General features: G+C 33.4%; 1 protein-coding gene across 11 annotated transcripts in view; it reads left to right on the top strand.

The window, feature by feature from the left end:
• TCF12 (transcription factor 12) overlaps positions 1–24,082 on the top strand; it is a 376,270-nt gene that overhangs the window by 306,134 nt on the left and 46,054 nt on the right. For all 11 annotated transcript variants that reach the window (XM_042941923.1, XM_042941925.1, XM_042941924.1 and 8 more), the window contains 4 exons: positions 20,955–21,060; positions 22,119–22,258; positions 22,536–22,680; positions 23,009–23,073. In XM_042941923.1, coding sequence (XP_042797857.1) covers positions 20,955–21,060; positions 22,119–22,258; positions 22,536–22,680; positions 23,009–23,073 — 456 coding nt within the window. The remainder of the gene's footprint in view (positions 1–20,954; positions 21,061–22,118; positions 22,259–22,535; positions 22,681–23,008; positions 23,074–24,082) is intronic.

The raw sequence follows: 24,082 nt of genomic DNA, 5'->3' as shown, positions 1-24,082 counted from the left end.
ACTGTAAAACCAGATCCTTAAAATAGCTGTCAAGACCTTTCTGATCTGACCCCTGCTACCTCCCAGATAGCATATCCCATTAATTTACCTATCTAGCCACACACTTGCCCTCTTTTTCTTTTCCTTAAAGATATCAATCCTCAGGGCCTTTGCATTTCTCTGCCAGAGCATACCTCCCTTTAGTGTCCACATAGCTAGTTTTCTCACATACTTTTTTCTTTGATCACATAACAATCACTAGGGATCTTTCCTGACTGTTCTAAATAAAATGGCAACATGTCCCTGTCACTCCCTCTTTTCTAACCTGCTGTATTTTTCTCTATAACACTTGTTACCCTCTGATATACTATAATTTTTCTATCTCACCCAGGAGAAACTTGATAAGGCAGGGGCTTTCTTTATGTTGTTTTATCTGCAGCACCTTGGTGCATAATGGATGCTCAGTGTGTATTTGTTGAATAAATGAACAAACTCAAATAAAAAAACAGTATAGCCATGACTCTTCCTTTATCCTGGGCCATGCTCAGTTGAGTTGACTCAGAAGGCATAAAAAACATACTGGGCAAGGGGCGCCTGGGTGGCTCAGTCAGTTAAGTGTCCAGCTTCGGCTTAGGTCATGATCTAGTGGTTCGTGAGTTAGAGCCCTGCTTCGGGCTCTGTGCTGACAACTCAGAGCCTGGAGCCACTTCGGATTCTGTGTGTCCCTCTCCCTCTGCCGCTCCCCTACTCACGCTCTGTCTCTCTCTCACAATAATAAATAAATGTTAAAAAAAGAATTTTAAAAACATACTGGGCAATATATATATAATCTATATAATTATATATAGATATAGATAGATATAGATAGATATAGATATCTATATAAATAGATTATATAATATATAATCTATATAATAAGTGTTTAGTATGCTTAAACTTGGTAAAAGCTTTTCAGGGAGGAAAAGAAAATCTCTAATTTTTTATCAGAAAAGGAGAAGTCTTTTCAGTGGCAAAGGTCACTGAAATTCTTTCCAGTTATACAGACTTAGTTTTTCCCTCTGTTAGATATGTTAGAGTTTGCATTTAGCTATCCGTGTGAGGTCTCAGCATTTGATAGTCTTATATTCATAGGATCTTTATTCCAGTTTTAGCAGCACTAAATATATATATAAATATATATATATTTACATATATTACATATGTATATATGTAATTACATATATATATATTACATATATATAAATAAATATATATATAAATATATATATATATAAATATATATATATATATAAATATATATATATATAAATATATATATATATGTAATTGGAATCCAAAATAACCAATGATAGGGTAAACAGGTGTTCTCAAGATCACATACCTGTAAAGGTGTTATGGTATTGCTAATTTTCATTCTTTACTTTTCTATTGTACCTAGTAAACTTTCCAGCCTACATAACCATTACAGCCACCTTTGTTTATAATCCACATAACAATCTTTTATTGATATACAAATTCTCCAGCCAAAAGGCACAAAGAAGCAAATCACAGGCCCAAAATTCTTTATTGCAGAATAGTGCAGGAGCCACAGCCTACTTAATTATGATGGGCTCCCCACTGACTCCTTAACTTTCTGTTGCTTGCTAAAATTATAACAAAGCCATCTCTCTAGAGGCTTACATGTTTGTTTGAAGGATATGGCCAAAAATCTTTTATTTTCCAGATGATGCTATATTAAATATAAAATGTCTGGCCTGTAGATCAAATTGTACTTTACTGAGAAGTCAAAATTGTTATTGAGCCAATTGAACAATGACAAAGTTAGGTAAGAGTTGTCACCTATTGGTAAGATGTCAACCCATCTATCTTTTTATTTATTTATTTATTTATTCATTTATTTTTACCATTTTGTTCTAGACACTACATAGTTTTTTAAAAGAATGTTTTAAATGAAAATATTACTAGGTAATAGAAATATATAACTAACCCCTCATAAAGATGTTTCATTTGCTAACATAAATGTTATTAGAATATAAAGCATTCAGGCTCTTCTTGGAACTGAGAAGTTGTAATTATGTTTTTGGATTTCCTTTTGGATTAACCTTTCATTTTATGTGAGGCTTTTAAGCAATGACAAAAATACAGTTTAAGATTGGTATGGACAGTGGGTCTCATCTCCACCAGTGAGTCACAGCTCTGGGTCTTCAAAAATAGTACTATAAGAAGATGTAAAATATTTCAAAAAATTTAACAAATTAGGTAAAATTATCCATGGTCTCTGAAACATCAGGGTTGTTTTGTTTTTTTTTTTTTACTAGAATTATTTCAGCTCAGCATGGCAATGCTTCATTTCCCTTTTAATCAGAAATTCTGAATGAGGGGCACCCAGCTGGCTCATTTAGTAGAGCATGTGACTCTTGATCTTAGGGTTGTAAGTTCAAGCCCCACTCTGGGTATAGAGATTATTTTAAAATAAGATCTTAAAAAAGATTTTAAAAATAAGAAAGATTAAAAAATAAAATCTTAAAGATTTTTTAAAAATCTAAAAAAAGAAAGAATTTCTGAATGAAATTCATATGGCTTTGTTCCTTTTTTAACAGGGAAAAATATTCATTATAATTTAATTTTAAAAAAAGAGTTTAAGAGACAAAAATCTTTCAAAATAGGAATTCAGTGTTTTGGGGTGGAGTAAATAATAAAAGGTTTTATTGATGGTGAAATGGCTAGGAAATTTTTGGCCTAATTTAAATCCTGCATTTTGCAGCAATGGAACTGAGACTGTAATTTACAAAGTTTCCTGTAATTAACTTTGACTAGTATGACTCCCCTTCCAGCCACCCCTTCTAGCATCCTCAGTCCACTTTAGTGAGGTTTCCTTTTATTAATTTTCACAATACATAGAACAAGTAAGTTAACAGATTTCATCTTTCAGAGTTTTATGGCTGTTTTCTGGGGTGTCATTCTTGCCTTGACCAGTGAAGCATACTAAACATTAGTCCAACTTTTGTTTTGCTTTGTCCTATGTTGAACTGACACATCTCTCATTTCCTCCCTCATTTATTATACCCTCCTCAGATGTGTTTTTAAAATGAAGTATTATTTGGCTTTTGTTGAGAGTGGTCCCCATAATTTAATAGTAAGAAACCATTCTTTTTGAGAAGGTTTTTCTGTAAATTCAGGATCTGCATGGCTTCTTCCAGTGATTAAAGCTAAAATTAACTTTATTTTGTTACTTGCTTACAAAATATGAGGAAGATGATTTGGTAGACTCTAACTATTTAATTAATTATAGATATGAAGTATTTAAAAATTACTACCATGAACAAGAATTTTTACTCAAACACAAAACATAGATTGGGGCCAAAAATAGCCTAATGTATAAGTTACTTAGAGCTTTAGATTGCAGATTCTTTAAATGGCTCTAGGCTAAAATGCAGATGTTATTTTTGGTCTCTTTAAAAAAAAATAAGAATATTATATCTGTTGGTATTCCATTTCTTCCATGGAAAGGATCTACTGCTTTCCAGCGTAGAAGAAAAAAACTGCGGAAGAAGAAACAAAAAAATCAGGCAGCACTTTTCCTAAGCTAACTTAACCCAAGACCAAATTGTTCACCTTCTATAGATGATTTTAAATAATAGCTTTGTTTGCTTACCATTGTTTTGTTGTTGGGTTGTCAATAGTGCAAAGCTTTGTCTTGAAAGCTCTTTAGGAGTGCTGGTTTATTGAGGGATCTAAAAACTTGGGTATCCTCCTCATCGTTTCTTTACATGCACACACACCATTAGGCAGTCCTGTGATTACAGAGCCATCTGCAGGAAAATTATCAAGTTGCAACATAGTTAATGATTCTCTTACCATGTTATTTCAAGTGGCAGATGAGAAGTGACAAACTGCAATTCATATGGGGAAAGAAATGGACAGCCAAGAGATGTAGGAATTACTTGGGAGAGCGGACCCCTTCCTTTAATTTTTCAAAGAAAACTGCTTTGTCATAGTGAGTTTGTGATGAAAAGAAACATGCAATTTGCTTCAGGTTTTACGGATTCTCAGTAATTATAGTTCTATCTCATTTGAAGGGGTGTCTAATGATAGTCTTTTAGAGGCTTTGTATGATCTGTTCATATTGCTATCAGGAGGATACTATTTATTTACCCCCAAAAGAGATTTATTTGCGTTCTCCTCCAGAAGTTATAGTTGTTTTTACACATCCTCATTATACTCAAATGGTTGTCAGAGGGGGAACTAAACAGTTTTCTTTGTTCCCTGTATATACAGTTTATACAGCTGATTTGCCATTGGCTATAGAGATAGATGTTTTCTATTTTGTTAATCATTAAGCATTTGTAAAACTCAAGTTAGATTTGAGATTTTTGTAATAAGAAATCTGATGTTCTCTGAGACAGGTAATGAGACAGACATGATTTGTGAACTCCAGCATTGTTTTTACTCTGCTCTGAGAAGTATATATGTATGTTGATGCTCCTAATACCCTACCAATATCCAAATAAACTGTGTACCAGTGCTCGGACCAATCTATAATACCATCCATTATAACTCTGATTATTATTTGGTTTGGCTGAGATTTAGGTACTCAAAATTAAGGCATAATTGAAACGATTTTTTCAGAGTATCACCTGAGATATAAAAATCACAAAATAAAGTCATTGATTTTTAAGATTTTTATATAGTGGAAAGACAGTATTTGGAAGCCTCTTTACTGAGTGATAGGAATCAACAAAATTAGAGTGACATTGTTGAATTAGAAGATGCATTATATGATTTCAGATTAATAGCATTATTATCTTTAAATAATATGCATTGAATGTTAATGGATTGGTTTAAGAGAGATGCATTATTTTGCTAGAGTTTTATATTCTTGCTTTCTCTTTTGCAAAAGTAAATTTTGTAAATTGTGAGGGTTTTAGAAAAAGACCAGAAGCAACTTCCTGAACACTTAGGAGTGGTTTTTAGTAACAAAGCAGCATGTACTAGAAAAATCTACAATATAATATTCAGATATAAAACCTGGAATTTTTGTGTCTGATTTAGTTAGCCAGGCTAACTAAAATACTGCATATTTAGTAGGAGACCACATTCATTCACAGGTCATCTGTCTACAAGCTAAATAAGGAAGAGGAGGCATTGGAGAAGGGTCTTTTGCTCTGAATCTGCCCACTTGTAGATTCTCTCACTTATTATCCCTCTTAAACCTATCCTCACTCCCACCTCCCTTGCATAATTTATTAGCTATTTACTGAGTTTCATGCTTAGGAAAATACAGAGCTCATTTGTGGAATTATTCACATGTAAACTTTGTTTGGCTCCATTTATCACTCTGAAAGTCTTATTTTCCAGGAATTGATTCACTTAGAAATAATGTTGAAACTTTTCAAGAGGAATCTTCTGAACGGGTTTTAGATTTACTTTTCTAGGCAGTTAGATACTCTAGCCTTTTGGGACACCAGAATGTTGCCTCCTTGTTATAGAAAAATGTACAATAAGATAAACCATTAACTGACGTTTATTACTAATTAATTCAAGATGTGTAATTCAGAATTTTCTTTTGAAAACTTTTTAGAATTTTAGATCATTCTTGAAACATTCTTAAGAATAGTTTAAAAAACAGGGAAGAGAGCTATAGTGATCCAAATAGGGATAAGAAGAGCTAACAAAATAGACTAAAATATAATACTGCATAGGTAATTCCATGAAATTTTGCATAGCTCTCCAAGGAAAAGTTGTCTGTTTCTGAACCAACAGAAAAATAAGAAGGAAAAAGGAAATTTTTACATGTGGGATTGGGATTTAAACAGAAGTTGCCAGATAGTCCCTACCTAGTAGACTTTTTGAAAACATCATTTCCTAAATCTAAATCTTCAGTAAAGAAGTAAAATCACTTAGGCAAAGTACATTATAGCTTTTTCTTATCTAGTTTAGGTCTGTGCTTGATGGCTGTTGGAAAGGCAATAAACATTACATCCTGAACTATTGAAGGAAGGGGAACCATACATGAAATTCAGTGAAATGCAATAATCCTCAAACCAGGAATCATCAGTTTGCTAATAAAAGATATATGGCTCCAAGTCATATTTTTTCCAGGGTTCTGTGACATTTTCATTAATCATGTTGCCAATGTTTACAGGAATGCCCATTTTGTTATAAAACTTGGTGATTGTTTAGATTATTAGACGAGGTAGCATGAATATTAAGTCAGATCACATACTCTTAGAATAACATATAAGTGATTACGTAGAATTGTGGGTGGAAACAATTCAGGATAAAAAGTACATGACAGTTCAGAGCTCCTGTGCAGACTGCACGTCTGTCTGCAATCACATTTAAAAAGTGGCCCTGTCTCCAGCTGACTCGTTTTGTCAGACTGAGTCACAGGATTAACCCTTGACATGTTCCTTTAAAAAAAAAAAAAAAAAAAAAGGCAAAGATTAAACAACTGCATTCACCAGAGCAGTACTTGATCCATCTATATGCCTTTTTTTCCTGTAATATGATTCTTCTTAAGGAAAAAAAATGTGCTGCAGCTGTTACATAGATTAAATTAGAATTTTTTTCACAAAATATTTTTGGGGAAGAGAAAAAACACTTCTAAAAGATCATTTGTAATTGTGATAAAGAAAATGATTGTCTACGTCAACCAGTTTTAGTTTCTTTGGGGTAAAGCCAGCTTAAAAAAAAATGATATTTGGGAGTAATGGAAGACCTTGCTGTAGCATAGAAGTAGAATATGGGAACACTTTATTTAGATTACCACCGTTTTCATGATGATTTACTGTGTTCAAAAAAAATCATTTAATGTCGCATGTATGTAGATCTCTCTAAGTTTCTGCTTCCTAAATTCTGCTTTTGAATTTAGGCAGTAGCATATACCAAGTGAATATGTTGTATATTGGGGAAGAGGGAGCTTTAGATCTCTCTTTCTAAGTTTCTGCTTTCTAAATTCTGCTTCTGAATTTAGGAGGTAGCGTATACCAAGTGAATATGTTGTATATTGGGGAAGAGGGAGCTGTTTTAAATGCACCTGTATGGATTTTGTATCTGTGTTTTTGAAAGCAGGAATGAAAAAGAGAAGCAAAAGCTTTTAATTACTCAACTCTCTTTAGAAACTATTACATTTCACATTCAGGTTTCAGCTTTAGTAGCAAACTTCTCCAATTGCTTAATAAACTACTTTAGAAGAGTAAAAGATTATACTGTCTGGCTTTACTCTCAGTTTTCTTTTACGTGAATATTTGTTTATTCTTTTCACAGTATCATATAGTTGTATCTAAAATAAAGAACTGTTAATGAAATACTAAAATTTTCATTGTGTTTTAATAGCTAAGATTGCATAGTTGGGTTCACATTATACTGTTTGTTTTTATCAGACAAAATAGTACTCTTTACTGGCAAATCCCAGAGAAATGAGCCTAACTACTATAAGTGGATTTTGTTGTTGTTGTTGTTGTTGTTGTTGTTGTTGTTGTTACCAACATACAGAAGTTGTCTCAGGTTGGAGCAGTGATTATAGGAAGAAAATGTTCAGGTATTATCAGTGTTTTGTGGCTTCCCTCTTTGCCCCATTCCTCCTCAATTTCTATTCAAAATTTGTTTTTAAATTTTAATCATTAAGAGAAAGAAAGTTTTATTTTAGATAATTGATTTTCCTTTTTTTTTTTTTTTTTTTTAAGAGTAGCTGTTCTGTTAGGGAATGACTGTATCTATGAAAGAGTAAAATTTACTTGAATGGTTTTAAGACGTGGCATTGTTAATTGTAAATCAAAGCTTTTTACACAGTTCTCTAAGGATTGAAATGAAGTCTTTGTGGCCTCTCAGGAGGGAGGAAGTTACAAACCACTCTGCAGACTGGCATTTTAATAGTCTGCTGTACAGTGATGTTCTTTTGCAGCTGCTGCTTAGCCTTTTCCGTATCTGGAGAATGTGGGGAGGTTTTATTGTTATTCCGATACCATCAGCTTTTAAACATTGTGAAGTTAGCTGGCCTTATTGTCTGATTTGGTTTTATTACTATAATTTGATCAATATGTTTCATAAGAATAGATTTTATTTGTTTTCAGATTTTTTTTACTGTCTTATTGAATATTTCTGGAATATTTTTTAGAAGAGCTTTGCTTCATGAAAGGTGCCTTTAAAAAAGGTGATGTACTCCTTGTTTGCTCTCCTTTTATTAGCAGTTTTGTTAGAACCTACAAGGCACAGAGAGAAGAGACAGTATTACAAAGAGGTTTTGATGGGAAGAAAAGAAAGAAATGTTTCTCTTCTGTTTTTCCGGGTTAGAATCCAGACAAATCCAAAAGACAAATTGAAAATTTTTTAAATAACAAAATAATTTGTGGGAGAAACATGAATTTGCAAGCAGTGTCTAAAACCTTTTGACTTATAAGTACGGTGAATTGTTTAAGTCCTTATAAGGGACTTTTATTCCCATACTGTTTATTTTTTCTTTTTGAGAAATTTGAGTATTAACATAAAAATATGAATATATAAGCTATTCTTTAAGAACAATAATGAACTTGGAGGAAAGACTTCCAAGAAGCCTTTTTTGTTTATCAGCTATAGTGCCTATCTTGTCTGTTATACACACCAGCCTCTCATACTTTTATATAAGGGAGAACAAAACTTTGTTTTTTTTCTATTTACTGAATTGCTTTTACATATTAGATGTTCTGGAAGAGTACAGTCCATTATAAACTTTTTAATTGGTGTTGTGAATGAGGAATTTAAGGAGATTTATAACTGAAAATCTTTATTATTAAATATGTCTGCTTTAACAAACATTTATTTTCAAGATAATTTTTTAAGCTTTTGTACTGAACTTTTTCATGAAATGTGCTCCTTTCAAAACTTTTTTCAGTATGATTTTTATAACTTAAAAAAAAAATCATGTTTTTTTCTAGTTAGTTCAGAGGTACTTACATGATGGGTCTGCTTTCTCCAGGAAGTGATTTTGTACAAGGCTTAACCGTCTAGATCCTTCTTGTTAGACATGATTCAGTGTTTCCAATTCCTGATAGCTTGATCATGTGTTTATCAAAGTTGGAAGCAACTTTGGAGCAGGCCAGATGGTAATGTTGCTAGAGGTGTAGCAAGCTAGGTTTCCCTGCCACCTGTAGTCTAATTTAATTAAAACTAAAAACAGATTAACAGATGTCAATTTGCCTTTCTTTGAGAGAGAGATGACAAAATTAACAATTTACTGGAATATTTATCTCCAGGAACAGTATCTATTTTCATTATTTAGCATTTGTAAGTGACTTGTATTTTTTTAATACCCCAAACTTTGTCTTATTGGTATCCTCCACCAATGCAAGGTCTTGACAGAAATTGAAAGAGGTTATTACAGCATAAACCCTCCCTCTGTGCTCTGTGAGTTGGTTCAGTCCTATTTTGCATAAGTTCCTTTTGAGTAGATCCATGTGTGGATGCATAGTGCTGAAGACTTAACTCTGTTTGGCTGTGTGGATGTATGTCTTGGAGAGAAGCTGTGTGCATTAGCTGCAAACTAGCATTTTCAAAATCAACATGTATTGTGCTTACCCTGTCCCTGGAATGGGCAGCAATTCTTTGATGTATTACTACAATGGGAAAACGGTAAGTCTTTTTCTTTGTTCACGTAGCTTCTAACTGGGTTGTTTAATGGAAAGCAGTGTAGATTAATTGCTTTTTACTAAAACCTGTGAGTTCTCTCATTTTCTGCAATACATTTAAACTATGTATTTCTTTGTAAGTAGTGTCAGTAAAGTTGCCTTTGATACTATTACTCAGTAGTTGTTCGCTTTTATTTTTTAAATAGGATAGAAAATAAACTTGAATTTGTGAGTTATTATTTTTAATGCCTGATGTCTTTACTAGCAATGAGCTCGAAAGTACATTTGTTTCAATGTTTTCTTATATTGTAAACATCTAGTCTATATATAAAATACACACGCACTCACAGAGAGAGAGGAGTGTTTGATGCTTTGTAGATAGAAGGGAAAGATGAAAGTCATCTTGGATATTCATAAAAATAACAAGTATGAAGCTCTGGGAATGATTAGGGAAGCAGTCAGCTAGTGAGGACCGTATTTCCTGTTTGGAGTTTCAGGTCCAGAGCCCGACTTTACTGGGATACCATCTGTTTCCAATCAAACTAGAATTTTGACCCTGTACAGATTCATAAAATAAATCACTATTTTTCAAAGAATGCATTTAAACATTTTCCAAAGAATGTATTTCTGGTCAATTTATAGCACATGGTTAGATGTTTTAAAATAATACTTTTCTGTGTTGCTAAGCAAGACTTTCCTATTCTTTAATTACTTAGTATTTTTTAGTAGGTTTCTACAAAAGTATCTTTAAGTCAGAAGATTTTGTATATTTTAAAAAGAAAGTGAACTTCTCTGGAAGATTCGGTAGGAGTTATCCTTGTAAGATAATTGATAAACATTATAGAAATGTCATACTGGTGAATAACAATCTTGGGTTCATGTCAGAAATTCAGTATTTTCCTCTTCAGTCTTCCCAAAAAAGAAATTCCCCCCCTCAGGTGTCTTATTAAATACATACATGATTTTAGTGTTGTTGTTGTTTTTTTAATGGTTGGGGGTGGAGGTATTTTTAATATTAATGTTTGAAGTTATAAAGAAAATTTAATCACATTTTCCTAAAATAGGTATAAAATCAGATATGTTTGTTCCCTCCCTTTTTACTGCTTGAAAATATTTTAAAGTAACATATGGTTCTAACCAGGGTACATGAGAACTAATGAAAGCACTTTTTCATTCTTTGACTGCTTTGAGAAGGCCTCCTTGGACTCTGTTAGCATTTGGTTGTTAACGTTTGGGTAAGCTTTCTTAAAAAATGATAATCAAGCCAAAATATCCTAAACTGATCAAGAAGTGTATGTTCACGCTACCCATAAACGCATAGCTTTGGAGAATGTGAGAGATAGATTTAGATGAGTAATAAAAGTGAAATTACTTGATTTCTATTCTATAGCGTCTTTACCAATTGTCATTAAAATGTGAAAATACTTTTATGTCTAATTCTAAGTAAAATAGTCTTTTCTAAGAGTGTGTGTGTGTGTGTGTGTGTGTGTGTGTGTGTGTGTGTCTGTGAGTTCAGTAAAATTAATTATATAGGACCTCTGAAGCAGAGAGACTGTAACTCAAATTGAGTTTAGACTTCATTCTTTTGAGAGCACAGATCACTCTATTACAACATTTCTCTTTGTTCTACATTGGGCTGGGGGCAGGGAACATCTTTGATGGTATTAAGCATTTCCAGACTTACGGTAGATGACATAGCTGGTATGATAGAGAAGTGTAGACTGAAAATTGATAGCCTGTGCCTGATATAGGTCAAAGGTGACTTTTATGTTCTTGAAAAATGCATAAAGAGATGATATATTGCTTAGTTCTCTGTAGGTTAAGGTCCTACTCTTAATGTATTTTCTTATATCTATTTTATTTTTACCCTCTAGTTTTTTATTCTCTTCTAACTCTTCAATAAGAAAACCATATAGTATGTAATTATATTACCCAAAAACTATGTAAATGCCTCATTTTAGTATATATTGGGGATTGTCTACCCATAAATGCATTATGGTAGAAACTGGCACTTTAACTTAGTATTTCCAGACTTCAGTGAAATATACTTCCTTACTTAAGTTATGGAATTTTTATATAATTCTCATAGTGAACAGGTTAAATTTAAGCTCACTCTTTAATCCTACCTTACAGTTTATTTTAGATGATAGGGCAGATTAATAGTTTAAAATGCTAATAGGTTCACATTGATTTCATTTTTAAGATCCCATTATGGGTATTAGGCAGCAAGAAATCCTAAGTGGTATTGGTCTACAATGCTTTCTCTTTTTTTCCATATTTTATTTTTAAATTTTCAAGTTGGTTTCATATATTTAAGGATGTTTGAGGTATTTTAATAGTAAGACTGAATAATCTCTAGCAAAAAAAAAATTGAGAGAAGAGGCTTTCCATATTATCTAAGATTTTGTGGTTGCATTGTATTGTTGGAAATATAACAGGCGTGGGCATCTCTATTCAGAAAAGAAAAGCCAAGATGTTAACCCTATTTTCCCCACTATTTGAAAAGAGAAGGGGTTAATGATCTGTATCATCTGTAGCTTTGTGTAGTTGTATTCTGTACCATACTGTAAAATATTAATGTGTTTATTATAAATAGGAAACTGAAAAACATTTTGAATATTACCGATTTTTTGAGATTTAAAAAATAGCAAGGAATAATAGGTTTCTGAGCATCCTTTAATATATAAAGAACTTGGCCTGCATTCAGTTTTCTCATTGATATGACTAAATTGTGTCCTTTGTGCAGAAAGGTAGAAAGTCTTAGAGGTAAAGGAAGTAAAGTTTTGGGAGGAGAGGATTCCTGTTTTCTTCACCTTGAGGATTCTGGAGTTTCGGCCTTCCTCTGATCTGATCAGCCTCCATTTTCTAGGCCTTGAACTGAAGATGCTACAGAGTGTTCCAGGTATAAAAATTGCAGCAAGTACAGACATGATGCTCTTTTAATTGTATCAGGGGATTATTTTAATCTTATTAGAGACAACACAGAAATCCAAGTTTTGAAACTCAAGCTTAGAAGCACATTTTTAATATTGAGCTTCTTTCAGTGGAATCTGGGAAAGAAGAGACAGGAACTAACATGATTAGAAGGACTAGTCTGTGTCAAGAACTATGCTGAGAGCTTTATGTTTACCTCATTTAATCCTCACAAACACTCTGTCATTTAGTTATTACTACTCTCCTTTTATAAATAAGGAAAAAGAGGTTCAGGGAAGTTAAGTAACTTGCTCAAGCACCACCCAGTTAGTAAGTGCTGAGTTCAAACTTGAACCCAGCTCTCTCTCTCAAGAGCAGGTTTTCCCAAGGGCAAGTTAACTAGTCTCCATAGCAAAGGGCCAAACTTCTTTAATCCTTACTGTAATTTATGTGTATGAAAATATACTGCACTGGAAAGAAGATGTAACTTAGGAAAACACTAGGCCATTCTTACAAATACATATATTTTGTATATATGATGAGACTAACAGTTTTATGAATGTAAATTGATGTGGTCAGTCAAGCAGAGTTTTACTAGTTTCTATTTAAGATGAAGAGCTTTAAATTAGATATGTTTAAAAACTCAGGAAATCAGACTAGCATAGTCTCCTCTTCTAATAGAACACACCGTAGTAAAAATTGGTTTAGCCATGGTTTTGGCACCTGCCTACCCACGTAATTTGTATTTTCATAAGAATTAGAGTAGGAAGTAGATAAAATTGCATTGTAAATACTTCTAAGCCTTATTTTTCAAATAAACATTTTCAGTTAATAAAAGCTTAGAAACCAGCATGATCGTATATAGAGCTACATTTTATTTCCATTGGGGATTTATTGCTAATTAACATGAGAGAGCAAAGTACAATTGAATTAATTCAAATTTCCAGCCTATCTGTGGGCCCTGTAGAGTAAAATCTAATATTTGTATGATAAGGAAAATATGAAGTAATTTAAGAATTCTCTGAAGATACAGTGCTAAAGACATAGAATGACAAGGACTTTCACTTAAATCTTCTTTGATTTTTCCCCTCTCTACCAAAACTATCTGAAACTATATTCCAGATATGATTCCAAGGATTTGGGGTTTTTTTGTTTCCTTAATTTGTGGGCACAAATACCAGTCAGTCAAAACTACAGCCATTGCTAATGTTTTAGAAAGAAATTTCTATCCCTTTCCACTAACTGATGAGTGTATTGAAGGAAGAGATCAGGTGCTGTATTGTTGGATCTAAATTTCTTTAAAATGTAGAGAGCTAAGAAGTGACATTCATTGCTTTTATTCAGTATATTATCCTAGGATACAGGTTTCAAACCCAGTGCCTTAAAATTACATAGTTTATCTTTCAGAAAAAACTGTGGTTATTACAACAATGATAGCAGTTCCAGTAACGAGCTGGTGAAATATGCCCAGTGATGTTAATTTCAGATTAATAAAAATGTGCTTGACTTCCGAAGACATTTTTCTCACAATTGAAAACCAGTAATACCAACTATTCTTGTTAGCAGAACTAGTAATTGATTTTAGGCTGCTTTGTACTGAAAGCTGGAATTTTGTTTTCTTAATTGTTGTTAGGAAGTTTTACTTCATTTCACCCCTAACTATGTCCCTATAAATTCTTGGGCAATGACATTGATCCTTTTATTTATGAAACTGTTGAAAGTAAAAACATGTATTTTTATTCATTTTATAGAAATTCCAGTTGTGTTTTTAGTAGGCTAATTAGGTAAAAAGATTCCTTAACAGAGATTGTTTGTATGCCCCTGACTTAGTCCTTCTACTTCAGACATTTCGCTTTGATGCCTTTGGTTTGAGTTCTTATGGTATTTAGTAGTGGGACTATCTACGTGTTTCCCCTCTTAGGCTCAGAATTACCCTAAAAGCCCCAGTAGTAGATCTGGGATTTATGGCAACATTTCTATTTCTATGTAATAATAAAATACCAAAAGCATTGAGATATTTATCAAATATGTCATTTAAGTATTCTTAGATATTGGAAAATTCTTAAGTTAGATTTTTGTTTTGTAGATTTATTTAAAATTTCTAATGTCTTTTTGGGGGGTTATATTTGTTTTAATTTAGATTAGAGTAGATACAAGGAAGGTAGGAAGACCTAAATTTCAGAGACTTTAAAATTTCGCCATTTTGGTTAAAGATACTTTTTATCCGAGTTTATATATCAGATCAGTATTCATAGAAAATAATGGCTACAAATGATCAGAAAATCAATAGGAAATTATTTTTAGGAAATTTCTTTAACTTCCTCTAACACTCATCTAGCGCTTTTATCTGAATCAGTAGAACTATTAAAGCAAAATTTTTATTTACTCTTTTTTAAACAGCTTCTTTTTACAAAATACAGTGCCTCCAAAATTCAGAAGTAGAAACTGTTGTTTGTATTACTGTGTGAGGGACTTGGATTAATCAGCAATAGCTAAAGAATGAATTCTTACAGTAATTACCTAGTTTTTCTCAATTTTTAAGTTGACCCTTACACATATTTTAAAAATTATTGGCCTGGAGGTTTAATTACAGTTCTTAAAGATAGGATTTGACTTGGATTGTGGTTTTCTTTTTTTTCCAGTGACCTACACTTTCCCCCCCCCCCCCACCCCAGGTTTTAGGTACTCAAATATACTTACAAATTTTTTATTGTTCAATAAACTATATTTATGTAAAAATCAGGTAAGTGGATGTTCCTGAATACAATATTGCATTTTTATTTTGAGGGGCGTCTAGGTAGCTCAGGCGGTTAAGTGTCAGACTTTGGCTCAGATCATGATCTCACAGTTTGTAAGTTCGAGCCCTACATTGGGCTCTGTGCTGACAGCTGGGAGCCTGGAGCCTGCTTTGGATTCTGCTTCTCCCTCTCCCTCTTCCCCTCCCCCACTCACGCGCGCGTGCGTGCGTGTGCGTGTGTGTGTGTGTGTGTGTGTGTGTGTGTGTGTTCTCTCTTTCTTTCACTCTCTTTCTCTCTCTCTCAAATAAACATTTTAAAAAACTGAAATTATGATCGTGGAGGAAATTAGCCAAATGCTTTGTTTTGTTATTTTGGTAAGTTGATAAAGATTGTGCTAAAGATGATTTCTCTTATTATTTTAAACTTTTCATATATTGGAGGTCCATATTAGCATGTATTGAAGTCTTTAATGATACTTAACATATTGCAATTTAAAGAAAACTGCTATTCAAATCATCTTGACAACTGAGCTAATAGAAGCCTAAACAGGATAAAATCTTGATAATGATTACTGTATTTTAGAGCACGTTTAGAAAAGTGGATATAAGCTTCTCCTTTCTTTTTTCCAAATCAGGTGAAGGTGTTCCTAAATTGTTTGACAGTTTAGGCTGATTTTGGTTTTCATAGGCCTTGGAGCTTATGAGACTCCAAGAATTTTTTTTTCACAGTAATTTATGCAATTGTAAACTAGGTAAGGAAAAATTATCTAAACTTATGTTGTTCAATATAGTAACTACTAGTCACAGAAGACTTTAAATTAATTAAAGTATAATTAAAAATTCAATTCCTCAGTTGCACTATTCACCTTTCTAGTGTTCAATAGTCATGTAACTCGTGGCTACTGTATTCTGTAGCACAGATGTAGAACATTTTCATCTTCACAGAAACTTCTGTTGGATAGATTTCATCTAAATCATTCCTCTCATTTTCTGTGGAAGGGTATCTTAATTAAGATATATAGCTATTCTCACATACTAAAGAAAATTCCCAACTCATCTTCTCATCATTTGGAACATTTAAAAATATCAGCCACCACACAGGCTATGGATCTATTTTTAAAGGCATGGGGAGTGACATCGTCTTTTAACTCATCACTGGGATGTGACAAGATTAAAAAAAAAAAAAAAAAAAAAGACAAGAAAAACCTATCTTTTTAACAAAAACTTCTCCTTCTTTGCATCTTTTCTCAATAACTATCAGAAAATCATTATGCCCCCCTGCCTGACAAGGATATTTCCAGTATTAATCACAGAAGGATGCACTGAAAGGAAGAACACAGTGCACAGCTTAACCTTTAAAAGCTGAACAGAGAATGATTTGCCCTGAATTTGGAGTTATCCATATGACTAAACTGAATCATCCAAGCAAGTAAAAAGGAATGTTTTTGTTAACTTGACTCCAGTTGGTTGTATGAGCTAAAATATCCCAAGGATAATTGTGTAATCACTGTAAAGAGTAATTGTTGGGCGCCTGGGTGGCTCTGTTGGTTAAGCATCCGACTTCGGCTCAGGTCCTGATCTCATGGTTTGTGAGTTCAAGCCCCACGTCAGGCTCTGTGCTGACCGCTCAGAGTCTGGAGCCTGCTTCACATTCCATGTGTCCCTCTCTCTCTGCCCCTCTTCCACTGGCACTTTGTCTCTCTCTCAAAAATAAAATAAAAACATAAAAAATTTTTTAAAAAAGAGTAATTGATAAATACTCATCCCTAACGTGCTCTGTCACTCTTAAAGTCAGTTTGGGTGGATGGGATGAGGACATTAAACACATATTGTGGATTTGTTCTTTTCTATCAGACTTAGATTTTCAGTTATATTCATTTGAGTTGGAATAAATGTTACAGTCTGTTCAACATACACTCAGAATTACTCTTATCACCATTCCTGGAGGGTAAAATATAAGTGCTTGGGAAAGAAGAAAGACGGTCGGTCCCATGATCACTCCTATGAGCCTGACATTCTGAAATAGAAGCTAGAATTCTTTTTTTTTTATCTTTTTCTTTTTCTTTTTTTTTTTTTAATGTTTATTTTTGAGAGAGAGAGAAAGAGCATGTGTAGGGGAGGGGCAGAGAGAGAGGGAGACACAGAATCCAAAGCAGGCTCCAGGCTCTGAGCACAGAGCCCGACGTGGGGATCGAACTCGTGAACCACAAGATCATGACCTGAGCTGAAGTCGGATGTTTAACCAACTGAGCCTCCCATGTGCCCCTAGAAGCTAGAATTCTCAAGAAAATTTCTAAATAGCTACCACTTAATAGAACATCTTAAATTACTTTAGTACCTTTTTATAAGATTTTATTTTTTAAAGTAATCTCTGTACCCCTCATGGGGCTTGAACTCACAACCCTGAGATCAGGAGTCAGATGCTCTATACCAACTGAGCCAGCCAGGTGCCCCCTCTATTTCTCTTAAAAACAGTTTGACTCCTAGTAGATTTTAATAATCTTAAAGCATATATAGTCCTTTCTCTTAATTTTAAGATTGTTTGTTGTGATACAAAATCATACTTAAGATGTAAACATATGATTAGATCATTAACTAGGAAAAAAAAAACCTGGCATCTATGTGCAGGTGATCAGATGACATAAGCAGTCTGGTTTTAATTTGTGGCCAGTACTGATTGTAACTAAAAGAGACTTGCTCTTTTTGTGGAATTGGCGGACTGTTTCCCTACATCTGGAGTTAATAAAGTCTTTGAGACCACATCAGTTGCGCTTTGCCGCAAGAACTCTTTGATCTGAAAAATTGAGACTGGCACAACTGCTGCTTCATAACATTGCATCTATGTTTTTGCAAGCTGTGGTTGAGATACCAAAAGTAAAGTTATTTGGCTGGTGTTAGAAATGCTGTTAGATGGGCCTCTTAGGGAACCTTGTTTTTCAAAACATTTTTATGGTGATAAAAACTTTGAACTTATGTTAGTAAATAAAATGACAAACTTACAGTAGAGTTTTTACCGTTTTCATTTATAAGATCGATTTTTTCTAAGTCCATTTATTTTTCAAAATGTGTTTATAAAGACTAACATTAAAAAAAACTTTACCTCTAAAATGAGCCCTGTTTTTTTCCATACAGCTTAAAATTTTTACATAAGAATAGGCAAGTCTCTCCTGCTTTGTGTGGGGTTTTTTGGTTCTCTTGCTTTCCATGACCACGATCATTAACCATTATCTGATCAGCGTATCTCCTTGATTTGTAAATCAGTTTAGTCACATTTATCCTTTATTTGCTTTTATAACTGCAAACATTTAGGATTTTTTAAAGTGTAAGTATATCATGCATGGGATACAGTGAATTGAATGGAAATAAGAATAAGTAAATATAAATTGATAAAATACACATTTAAATGGCCATATTATATAGATTTTTTGTGTGAGATGGCACATCAAAACTGAAATTGTTTTTCATAAGTTAGAGGCTTACACAGTGTTTCAATCTATAACCTGGATAGAATTAGAGAATTTTCTATTTCCTACTTTGAGATCAGAGATGGTGTATATAGTAAATAAGCAATTGTACCAAGAAGCATAATGCTGTCTTCTGAATTTTATTCTCATTTGTATTTTCTTACTGTGTCTATGGATTTACTTTATTCTTCATCATTTGTAGTTTCAGCCTCGTTTAGGAAAATCTATGTATAAAGGGGACACGGGACATCTAGCTGTGGCTAAGTTTAGGTAGTGAAACTGGATTAAAAGAAAAAATTGCAAAGTTCCTTTCCTGAAAACTTTTTCCTGCCCATCAGCCTGTGTAATACATTCCAAACACAACTGTATATACCCAATTATTTCATTCTGACACTACCTCATATAATAGCACTAAACTAGAAAAATGTATTTAATATGTATAATGGGGAAGAAAACACATTTTATCTGCCAAATTTCTTTATCTAGGGTCCTTCTAGGTAGTTCTTAGAAATCTGTCTCGTCATGAACTTCTCAGGTACCACAGGTGTATGTTTTTACCTCTGGGATGTGAGAGGAAACTAACCTGAATGCCAGTCCATTAAAAATACACACCTATGGTAGTATTGAAACAACTAGCAAGAAGAGTAAAAATTGACTTTTTAACCTTTTATTTAGGATGAATTGTTTTTTAAGTAGGAATGTGCAGACAAAAACTATAAGGAACATTCTTCAGGGACTGAACAAGGGCAGTATTGGCAATATAATGGCTCCTACAAGAATGATAGAAAAATGATTGAGATACCATTAGCTAATGCTTAGAGCTTACTGTGCTAAACATTGTATATGTATTATCTCATTTGATTTTCCCATCAACCCCCTAATGCAAGTACTATTAGCACCATCTTACCAATGAGGAAATTGAGTCTTGGAAGGTTAGGTGATTTGTCAGAAGTCTTTACAGTTGTTAAATGCCTCAGAGGAAGAATAAATGAGTATGAATGATGGTTTATGTAAATAAAATCTTGGCCCCCATTTTAATCTCAGTGTGTGCTTCGTCAACTTTTTTATTAGTGCATAGACAAACATGTTTGCTCGGGATAAAATACCAGACTATGTAGAAGGACATAAAGTAAACATCCTCTGGAAGGATACCTCTATGTCCAGAGGTATAACTACTGGATTTCTTATGTATAATTACAGAAATTTTCTATGCTTATGCTACAAATACGTGTATGATTTTTATACATGCTCCCATAATTTTAATAAGGGAGCTACTTGCTTCCACTTAAGTGAACACTTAGGGTTTTTATTTTGGAGTAAAAGTTAATGGATATACCCTTATCAAACTAAAGAAATACGTTTCATACACCATTCAGTAGGACACATTTCCATTCTTCCTGACTCTTGGTTTACTTTTGCCTTTACAGAGCATGCATCACCTTAATTGTTGTTTGTTTTCCTTCTTGATTTTAGTAATCACCATGAGAATGGTTTTATCATGTTTTAATTATTAAGGATATTTGGCTGCCCATTTAGTTTTGCAGAGAAATGACAATTTTGGCCATTTGCCAATTCAAAATGTTCATATTTTGCTTATCTGAAGCAAAGGTTTACCAAAGGAAATTAATACTGCTCTGATAAATTAAATGAGATTTTTCTTATAGCTGTGCCAGACTTAGAAGTTTGCTTGAAATTAAAGAAAACCCCTCAGCAGAATTTGGTTTTAATTTTGCTAACCTTACTAATAAGTTAAACAAGTTCCTGAAAACCCGTGTTGTGCCTTTCATGGATATCTTTTAATAATAACAAAGTATAGTAACTTTTAACCAAACTCATTTTGTTTTTGATAAATCTTATAACAGTGAAAAGAATGAATTTTACGAACCCAAATTCTATTTCATGCTATATTCAAAAGACATCTGTTTCCACCACCACATTTTGAATCATGAGCCTATATATGGATTTGTGTTTTGTAAGCAAATTCAGCATTTATGATTTGTTCAACCACTGGTATAAGTGTCACACAAAGATTATTTGGAGTAGTATTTTTCTCTAGTAATCAGCCAAGACCAAATATGTAGGTGGTAACCAAGTTAGATTACGTATGTGGATTTAGTCCACTTCTTTGGATTTCTGGTAGGCCTTTATAGATACTAGATAGGCCTTTTTAGGCCCTTGGTGAAATGTAGCACTCATATTGCACAAATGATATGACACTCATAGCCATTTTAATTAAATTTCCCATTTAATTTTAAGGTATATGCACCATCCCCAAGTTCAGATGATTTCAACCGTGAATCTCCTAGTTATCCATCTCCCAAGCCACCAACCAGTATGTTTGCTAGCACTTTCTTTATGCAGGGTAAGTACTGCTTGATAGTTGTCAATCCTGCAGCAGTTTATCTATTGTATATTAACTAATATTTTAAAACTGTGAGGAAAGAGAATACCTACACAGGTATTCACATGTATAAATGTATCAATGTATGTATGAATTCAGGTATATCTATGCGTTTGGGGCCAAAGTAAATTAAAATTTCTAATGTTATTTATTGCTGATTGCAATATAGTCGGAATATCCAGCAAACATTTGGAGTGCCTATCTAGTATTGATTGAACTTATAAAGGACTTCATTTGAGAAAAATGAGTAGAGCTGCTCTTTCTCATAGAATTTAAGTGAATGAAAGCTATTAACAACTCTTTCTTATTTAAATTGCAGACTCAGGTCACCCCTAGAATGATCAATATAAATACAGTGAATATCATAGAACAGATTAAGACTTGTTCAGAGAAAAAGTGTTGCATTTCCTTTAATTCGTATCTTGCATTTTTATTTGGTCTCCTGTGGTTTTGGACTATGGGGAGCATATACTATGGGAGCAATAAATCACTACATAAACGCTTCCTTGACTTTACACTGGTGAGTGAAGTTATTGCTAACACATTTCATTTGAAGACTGTCTATAATATAGTCATTATCAATTTCTTATGTTTACTGTTAGAGAAACTTATTTATTCCACAGTTTCATAGTTTTTTATAATAACGTACATTGCTTGTTATAAAGAACTTTTTTGTATATTTATGGGTATGCCATTTAACCAAAATTAAATCCAACCTATCCCCAAATTTGAGATTTTTTTTATCCTGCTTGATAAGAATTTAGATCTTCTAAGGATTTTTATAACAATATACCGACTACAGTTTGGATTGTTTTTTTTCTCCTCTAACTATAAAGCCTTATTCCTTCTTTTTAAATAGTAATTACACAGTTTGGAGGGAAGAAAAGTAGATGGACGACTGAGTCAGAAGGGGCAGGGAACGAGTATCTGGAGGGTACCCTTTGGAATTCTTAGAGCATCATCTAAATAAAAGAAAACGTTTTGCTAAGGAAAATTTTATATTTCTCTTTTCGTCTTAGATGGGACCCACAATTCTTCTGACCTTTGGAGTTCATCAAATGGGATGAGCCAGCCTGGTTTTGGTGGAATTCTGGGGACCTCCACTTCCCACATGTCTCAGTCCAGTAGTTACGGCAGCCTTCATTCACATGACCGCTTGGTAGGCTGTAACACATGACTAGGGTGCGGCAGCACTTTGTCCTCACTTGTGTTTCTCTTTGGATTACAAGTGTAAGATTTGATTCTGCCAAAACTTCTGACATGTAAATACTTCAGGGCTTACTGCATTTAGCCTGCCTTTTTAAAAAGTACATGACAATAGTAACGCTTTATAGCTGCCAGCTTGTAATGTTCTTTTTGACCTGTTGTCATAGTTGTCCAGCCATATGTGCAGAAAGTGTATTTAATAGATTATGTCTCTTTCCTCCTTTCTCTAGAGCTATCCTCCACACTCAGTCTCACCAACAGACATAAACACGAGTCTCCCGCCAATGTCTAGCTTCCATCGTGGCAGTACCAGCAGTTCGCCGTACGTTGCTGCCTCACACACTCCTCCCATCAATGGATCAGATAGCATTCTCGGTGAGCTGCTTTGGGTTGGCACAACTTCCTAAAACCTACTTTGGGGATTTTCAATGAACCCCACATCTTTCGATGTATTTTTTAGTATTGAGTCTAAAAATGAAAGGAAGGAAGAAAAGCTTTTAAATTGTCATTAATGTAAAAACTGGTAAGGAACCCATCTTAAATTAGCTCATTAAATACAACACATACACAATATTTGGTGATTTGTTGTGACTGTGTGTGAGATAACAGTAAAGAACACCCTTGAAATCATGGCAGAATGCTAAAAAAAAAAAAAAAAAAGTCTGCCTGCTAAAATTCTTTGTTTTTTACCTGAAATATTCAGGAACCAGAGGGACTGCCGCTGGAAGTTCACAGACAGGTGATGCACTTGGAAAGGCTTTGGCATCTGTGAGTATTGATTTTAAATATTTTGCTGAATGAATTTTACACTGCTAAACTATTTTGTGGACAGTATGTCATAAAAGGTGTAGTTATAACAAAATCAACTTCATAACTCATTTAAAGCTATTCTTGGTTTATATTGATTCATGCTGCTCTTAAAATAACTCAGGAAAACACCTTCCAACCCCACTCCCGCAAGACCTATCCTTCTAACTTCAACTTAAATATGTTTGACTTAATGGAACAGATGTAGTAGAAGGAAGAGAAATTTGGGCATCTTTAAATTTAAAACAAATTACTGAGATTAATAATTAAATGTACTTATTAGTTTTAAATACATACTTAGTAAGTTGCCCATTCAAGTAAGTCAAATGAAACCAAGAAAGACAACTCATTTATTCTTCACTTATTCTTCTGGTCCACAGAGGAAAGTGCCTTCATGAGAAATTTTTCCAAGACAAAAAGTAGCTTACATACTTTTTAAAAGGGAAAGTCATCTGCAACTGATTCATTCAAAAAATAGGAAAGGAGAGTTTTCCCAAAAAAAGCCAGATTCATTGAAGGAACTAATGCTAACATGAGTAAAACTGATTTAAAGGAATCTCATAATGTTTTCTTGAGCAGCTAATTTATATCATATCAGATCATTAATGAGAAAGCAGTGATTGTTTTAATAGCTAGTTGATCCTTAAAATATCAAAACTAAAATCCCTTCTTTTGAAATTATTTTGGGAAAGCGTTTGCTAATAATCCACAAAGACTCCAAATCTACTTATTTAAAAGAAGCCCTTCTGCTTTGGACTTTATGAATTTGTCTCCTAAGGCTTTTTATTTCTTTTCTTTTTTCCCCTTAAATGTTATGCCTCTCAGAATTCCCACAGAATTGTCTTACATTTTCTATGAGGTACAGTTAAACTCTATCAGACAACATTTACTGCTATTCCTGGGGAAGGCAGACCACTTAATGTGTGAATAGAGGAAGCAACCATTGAACATTTAAAGAGATAAACCTCTT

This window comes from Panthera leo, chromosome B3, assembly GCF_018350215.1.
Source record: "Panthera leo isolate Ple1 chromosome B3, P.leo_Ple1_pat1.1, whole genome shotgun sequence".
In the NCBI taxonomy this organism is placed as follows: Eukaryota; Metazoa; Chordata; class Mammalia; order Carnivora; family Felidae; genus Panthera; species Panthera leo.
Note: the sequence above shows the minus strand (reverse complement) of the source record. Positions and strands in the feature narration are given on the sequence as shown.